The following is a 7,500-nucleotide window of genomic DNA, read 5'->3' on the forward strand; positions in this document are numbered from 1 at the left end:
TTCGCATTAGTTTTTACGTTCACATTAATTAAGTATTCAGGAATTAATCTTTAGTGGTAGTATATTTATGTATATTGGCATATACGTGACCCCAAAGGCAATTGATTATTTTGGCCGGTAAAAATATGATTGGACCCTGAACAACAATGTTTTTAATGCAGACTTATGTTGCAGGGAACACTACTAGAATCATCATACTGGTGTAATTGTATGCATCAAAGGGTTAAATCGAGCATTTATGAAGTGCTTCAGAGGACATCACATATATATCGTTTATCATGATATAGCCTAAAAATATTGAGATATTATTTAGAGGCCATATTGCCCAGCCCTAGTTAAGTGGTGTCTGTATGTCACTGCTGCTTACTTCAGCATCTGGGTGGGATTTTTATGCCTCCACCGGTGATAGCCATGCCGGAGGCATTATGGATTTGCGTTGTCTGTCTGTCCGTCCGTCCGTCCGCCGGAAATTTGCCTCAAACATCGACTTGGACTCAAGGATGAACTGATTAGATTTTGGTGGTCAAAGTTCAAGGTCACTGTGACCTCACGAACGCCATTTTCAAGCTTGTTAACGTGATATCTCAAGAACGCCTTGACGGAATTTCTTCCAATTTGCCTCAAAACGTCCACTTGGAGTCAAGGATGAACGGATTACATTTTGGTGGTCAAAGGTCAAAGTTCAAGGTCACTGTGACCTCACAAACGCCATTTCAATCTAAAATAGTAGCCGGTCAGAGAGAGGCCAGTATAGGGCTATTTAGCTGGCACTTGGGGAACCCCCTGCACACACACGCACACTCTCTCTCTCTCTCTCTCTCTCTCTCTCTCTCTCTCTCTCTCTCTCTCTCTCTCACACACACACACACACACACACACACACACACACACACACACACACACACTCACTCACTCTGAGGTGTGTTCACCAAGTCAGACTAGCGTGACACTCTCTCTCTCCAGCTGTGTGTACCTCTCTCTACCACTCTCTCCTGTCTCTCTACCTTCCTCTTCACCCCTCTCTCTCTCTCCCCCACTTATTCTCTGTTATATAACACTGTTGCAGCAGTAATGCTCTCTCTCTCGTTCTCTCTCACACACACACACACACACACACACACACACACACACACACACACACACACACACACACACACACACACACACACTCACACTCACACTCACACACACACACACACACACACACACACACGCACACACACACACACACACACACACACAGCAGTAATGCTCTCTCTCTCGCTCTCTCTCCCTCTGTTAGTCTTTTCTCAGGAGAAAGAGAAAGAACGAGAGAGAAGTGGAAGTGTGTGTATTTCTAGTGTTACATCACTGTGTGTGTGTGTGTGTGTGTGTGTGTGTGTGTGCGTGCGTGTGTGTCACTTTTATTGCCACAATATGCAAGATTACATAGGAGGAATTTGTCTGTATGCAGTGTAGGGGTCATATCGATATTCAGAGATAAAGAAAATAGGAAAAATATCTAAAAGACAAATCACAACATTGCAACTCTAGTCCAACTAGGCATCTAGCACGCTACGCACGCTGGATTTCTAGGCTCGCCCAATGCGCCGCCTTCGCCCGCCCTGCAGCTTACCGAGCTGACCCTGCAGCTCGCATACGCAGCTCGCCCACTGCGCCGCCTAGCCTCGACATCACTGATGACATCATCAGTGATGTCACAATGCCTGTGACATCATCAGTGGGACAAAAATGTAAACAGAACAGACAGACAGAGATTGCCCACTTTTCACTTTTATATATATAGATAGATATACAATATATACACGAATAAAGGAGTGTTAAGTAGAGGCGTTTCAGTCAGCACCACTTTAGTCAAAAATAAAGCTTTTATTGATATTTGCACGTTATATTTGGCGGTATGGCTCGGTTCTGGAGGCTCCCTGCCCTTCCATGAGCATACATGGAAAGCCTAAGCCCACATTCACACCATACGCCGAAGCAACGCTCAGCCTACGCTCAACCTACAAGTTTCATTTCAGCGTCCTTGTTAACAGGCGAGGCCGTTCACACCAGCCTTGCTCAAGCCACGCTGAAGCCGCGCTGAAGCGATCATTCAGGATTCAGTCCTATTTTCCAAGCGTGAAGCTGCCAGGCATGAAGTCAATGGAAGTTGTGGTGGGCGGGGTCAAGGCGCGCCGAGCGAGTCGCCGAGGAAAAGAGAGTGCTTCTTGTGTGACCGGTTAAAACGTGAGCTCAGCTTCAGCTCGGCTTTAGCGTGGCTTCGGCGTATGGTGTGAACAAAGGCTAAGGCAGGGTTGCAAACAGCTTGCAGAGGAAGCAGCAACATTAGGCAGGCATACTGCCTAACTCATTAACTCAAATCAACTCTCAATAACTGTCAAACTAGATGAATGACAGAATGTTTGACAGTTGATTTGAGTTAATGAGTTATTAATTTGAGTTAGTGTGGACCAGTGATGTCACTGGTCCACACTTTAACACTCAATAACTTTCAAATTAAATGACAGACTTCAAAACAGTTTACAGTTTTCTGATATACTACTGATGTTCTAATGATACAAAGCTGGTTGAAAATGGGCGGAGTGTTCCTTTAAGGTTTAAGCTGTGCTTGGTTGACCACATGGCCTGCCTGAACTATCGCCATGCTCCATTTCAGTCAGGACCACTTTAGCCTAAAATAAAGCTTTTATTGATATTTGTTATAGTTCCATTTGGCGGTATGGCTCTGTTCAGGAGGCTCCCTGGCCTTCCATGTGCTTACATGGAAGTGCCAGCAGGAGGAGCTAGCCGAGCAGATTTGAGCCCATTAGACCGAGTGACAGCAGAAGAGCCAACTGAATAACACAGATCAGTAGTTTAACAACACATGCTATACTGTAGATAATAGAACTCGAGCAGCTACCTGTCACCTTCTTGCCTCTTTTGGTCTATGGAGATGTTCTGTATATTATGAATGCGTGTGTTAATTGTCTCCATCTGCTGGATGCTGTTTATCATGGTGCACTGAGATTTATAACTGGTTGTAAACCCCTCACACATCATTGTTTTCTGTATTCCTTAGTCAATGGTCTTCTCTCTCTCCATGCACAGAACCTTGCACTGGTACATCTTCATTTACAAATCCATCCTAGGTCTGCTGCCCACTTACTTATCTGCCCATCTATCTCGCAAACAGTCCAGTTATAGCCTACGCACCCAGGACTTCATCACTTACTCCATCCCCTCAGTCCGTGGTACCTACTGAGCGTGGTGTTCTCCTACTCTGCCCCCTCCACCTGGAACACGCTACAGCAGAGTCTGAAGCTGTCCAGCTTCATCCCCCTTGCGAGTTTTAAACTATTGTTGAATAATTTGGAGAGTGCTTCTTTGGTTCACTCTTGTTCACACAGTTGAATCTCTCCACCTTTGGCACCTTTGGCACTTTTATGTTTATTGTACTCTCTAGTGATTGTATTGATTGCTGATGAAATTGTAACTGTTGTAGGCTAGGCTAGTTGTAGACTGTTGTCACCCAGAACCCGCCGGGTCCCGCGGGCTGGCCCGCCCCGCAGGCGGGCTGGGTTGGCAAATTATGAAAATATCGTGGGTGCGGGCGGGGCAGGCTCAGAACGTGACAAAGCAACATTATTAAATAATTTAGAGCAGTGAAACACGCAGAGTAATTAACCTTAAGACGTGAACTCTCTCTCACACATGTAGGCCTACACACAATCAGACAGACTCCTGCTGCACTCTCTATAGCCTACATGGAGTAAAGAAACGCTTCAATGAGGTAGCGTGTGTGCTCTCAAAACAAACATTTTGGAAGGAGTATTCACTGTAATTATTATTTGAAGTGTCCATAAAACTAATGCCACCGCAGATTTTCTCTTGTGGACTCGACTGTGATCTATTTGTCAACTTTACTGCAACGTGAGTAGGCTACGTGACCAATTGAGAGCGCATGAGGTAATTAAAAGAAATGGGGAAGAATAAGAAGTGTTTCTGTAGCCTACCTCTCTACCTGCTACCTCCATTTGAAGACCTTGGATTCATTGAAGAAAGACAGACATGAAAGCAGCCGCCACTCATCCAGAGCAGTATAGGCTACAACTGTTGTCGCGCACGGCAGCATGTGAGTGTCTGTGTGTGTGTGTGAGAGAGAGAGGGGGGGAGAGAGATAGAGTTATTAGCTACCTTGCACACCTTGGAAGCTCTGCTGTGCTCCTCCTGAGTCCGGAGACATACATTAAATTGGCCGTGGCGGGCTGCTGGTGGGCTGGGTTCGGAATTTTCAGATATTTTAATGGGCTGGGCGGGGCGGGCTGGTTCCAATGACGGGTTGGGTTGGGGCGGGCCTTAAAAAACCCTGACCCGCGCATCACCAATAGGCAGTCTTTTCAAAATCTTACAGTTTGTGACTAAAAACTCAGTGACTTATCACTCATCGTCCTTTTTGAGCCTTTTTGACGTTTTCTAGTGTATGCTAGGCATTAGTGGCTGCCCTGACTCTTCTCTTCTTCTCCAAGTACAATCAGTAGTTACATTTGGCTCAATCTGGGAACCCAGCGGTAAAAAAACTAACCTCTGGGGGCAGGCTCGTTTCAATGTATGAATAACCGGAACTCAAGGGACTCCGGTCGGCAACGGAACAAAATCCCTTTCCGCTCCCTGCAAGCCCTGCCATTGGCTCCGACGACTGGCTCTGACCATTAATGGATTTCCTTTCAGCTCCCTGCGTGTCGCTCTCAAATCCCTCTGTCGCTAGTAAACAACAACAACGCTAGCTCGTTGCTAGTAGCAAGTAGCAACTTGCCCCCTCCGAGCCTGCCCCCTACGAGCCTGCCCCCGACGAGCCTGCCCCCTACGAGCCTGCTCCCTACGAGCCTGCTCCCTACGAGCCTGCCCCCCTACGAGCCTGCCCCCTACGAGCCTGCCCCCCTACGAGCCTGCCCCCCTACGAGCCTGCCCCCTACGAGCCTGCCCCCTACGAGCCTGCCCCCTACGAGCCTGCCCCCCTACGAGCCTGCCCCCCTACGAGCCTGCCCCCTACGAGCCTGCTCCCTACGAGCCTGCCCCCCTACGAGCCTGCCCCCTACGAGCCTGCCCCCCTATGAGCCTGCCCCCCTACGAGCCTGCCCCCCTACGAGCCTGCCCCCTACGAGCCTGCCCCCCTACGAGCCTGCCCCCCTACGAGCCTGCCCCCCTACGAGCCTGCCCCCCTACGAGCCTGCCCCCTACGAGCCTGCCCCCCTACGAGCCTGCCCCCTACGAGCCTGCCCCCTACGAGCCTGCCCCCTACGAGCGCTGTTATTCGATTTTTGATGCAAGTCGATAGTCTGTCTCGAGAGATTACATTTGTCTGGAACGCAGGGAGAAGTTTTAATGTGTTTTTCAAATTCAGGCTAATATTGGTCTCTCTTTGTTTTCAGATGAATGGAGAACAAGGAGAGCTGGAATATGAAGAGATCACACTGGAGAGGGTGAGACACACACACACACACACACACACACACACACACACACACACGTGTGCACACACACACACACACACACACACACACACACACACGCACACGCACACGCACACGCACACACACACACACACACACACACATCCCTCCAAAAATACCTCTGTTAGTTAATTTTAGGAGCTGTCAGTTTGTGGTTAAATCAGACGACATGTTTGAGTTTATATTTAACATCTGCGTTTGTTATTTTATGAAGAATCTGTCAAAATAACAACCCTCGCCTCCTCAGACAAAGGTTGCTCTCCTCATCTTCTCCTCTCCTCTCTCCTCCTCCTCTTTTCTCTCTTCTCCTCTCTTCTCCTCTCCTCCTCTCCTTTCTTTTCCTCTCTCCTCCTCTCCTTTCTTTTCCTCTCTCCTCCTCTCCTCTCCTCTCTCCTCCTCCTCTCTTCTCTCTCCTCCTCTCTTCTCCTCTCTTCTCCTCTCCTCCTCTCCTCTCTCCTCCTCCTCTCTTCTCTCCTCTCCTCGCTTCTCCGCTCTCTTCCTCTCTTCTTCTCTCCTCTCCCCTCTCTTCTCTTCTCCTCTCCTCTCTTCTCCTCTCTACTCTCTTCTTCTCTCCTCTTCTCTCTTCTCCTCTCTACTCTCTTCTTCTCTCCTCTCCTGTCTCCTCCTCCTCTTTTCTTCTCCTCTTCTCTCTCCTCTCTTCTTCTCCTCTTCTCTCTCCTCTTCTCCTCTCTTCTTCTCCTCTTCTCTCTCCTCCTCTCTTCTTCTCTCCTCTCTCCTCCCCCTCTTTTCTTCTCCTCTCCTCTCTCATTTCTTCTTTCTCCTCTCCTCTCCTCTCCACCCCTTCTGGTGTGAGTGTGCGAGTGGGTGGCGGTGGTGGACATCCGAGTGGCGCAGAAGCTTGAATGGTTTTTGTCCCTGTATCCCCATGCTCAATTATGTCTCAATTATCGCGCGCGCGTGTGTGTGTGTGTGTGTGTGTGTGTGTGTGTGTGTGTGTGTGTGTGTGTGTGTGTGTGTGTGTGTGTGTGTGTGTGTGTGTGTGTGTGTGTGTGTGTGTGTGTGTGTGTGTGTGTGTGTGTGTGTGTGTGTGTGTGTGTGTGTGTAGGGTAACTCCGGCCTGGGCTTCAGTATAGCAGGAGGAACAGATAACCCTCACATCGGAGACGATCCGTCCATCTTCATCACCAAGATCATCTCAGGAGGAGCTGCTGCTCAGGACGGCCGGCTGAGGTACACACATGCACGCACAAACCCAACCCGACAGTCAAGACCACAGTGGGAGGACTGTTGATACTGTTAATACAAGCTCTCTCCCACCCACAATATATTTTATCGGTCTCTGGTGGGTCTCTGGGCCTGCCCCTGAGTGGCTAGATCTCCCCCCTAGTAGGGGTGGGGAAAAAAATCGATACACCATAGTATCTCGATATTTTGCCTGACGATATTGTATCGATATTTGGACGCCAAGTATCGATATTGCAAAAAAAATTAAAAATAAATTTGTTTTTTTTTTGGCAGGCCATGCCATGCCAGGCCACCGGGCTGCTATAAACTTATCTTATCTTAATCTTATATCAACCAGAAGTTTTCCTTTGGGGACATCATTTTCAGTTGAAAAAGTAAGAAATCGCAATATATCAAAATATCGCAATATTCAATATATCGCAATATTCAATATATCGCAATATTGCAATACTATCGTGACTCAAGTATCGTTTTAGTATCGTATCGTGGGCATCTGGTGATCATCATTTCACGAAAGTGGCCCCCGGGCAAAGCAAGTCGAGTATCCCTGGTTTAGGTGATGATGTGAAACCAGAGTGGAGAGCGTTGTACAAGCCACTGTCTGGTGATATGCAGTGGAGGGTTTTGCATGGCATAGTGGCTGTTAACGCTTTTATTTCCATGATAAACCCCAATCTTAGTCATGACTGTCCTTATTGTGCACAGAGGGAAACAATCTTCCACTGTTTCATGAACTGTTCTAGGCTGGTGCCGCTGTTCCTCCTGCTAGGGAGCATTTTCAGGTCTTTTGAGGAGGTCT

At 48.1% G+C, this 7,500-nt stretch overlaps 1 protein-coding gene across 1 annotated transcript in view; it reads left to right on the top strand.

Annotated features, from left to right (window-relative positions):
* Nucleotides 1-7,500, top strand: part of dlg4b (discs, large homolog 4b) — a gene marked incomplete at its 3' end in the record, with an annotated part of 47,510 nt that overhangs the window by 26,596 nt on the left and 13,414 nt on the right. The window contains exons 4-5 of the mRNA XM_083639812.1: nucleotides 5,415-5,465; nucleotides 6,562-6,686. Of these exons, the coding sequence (XP_083495938.1) occupies nucleotides 5,415-5,465; nucleotides 6,562-6,686 (176 nt within the window). The remainder of the gene's footprint in view (nucleotides 1-5,414; nucleotides 5,466-6,561; nucleotides 6,687-7,500) is intronic.

Source organism: Poromitra crassiceps (genome assembly GCF_964638095.1).
Source record: "Poromitra crassiceps genome assembly, chromosome: 7".
Lineage (NCBI taxonomy): Eukaryota > Metazoa > Chordata > Actinopteri > Beryciformes > Melamphaidae > Poromitra > Poromitra crassiceps.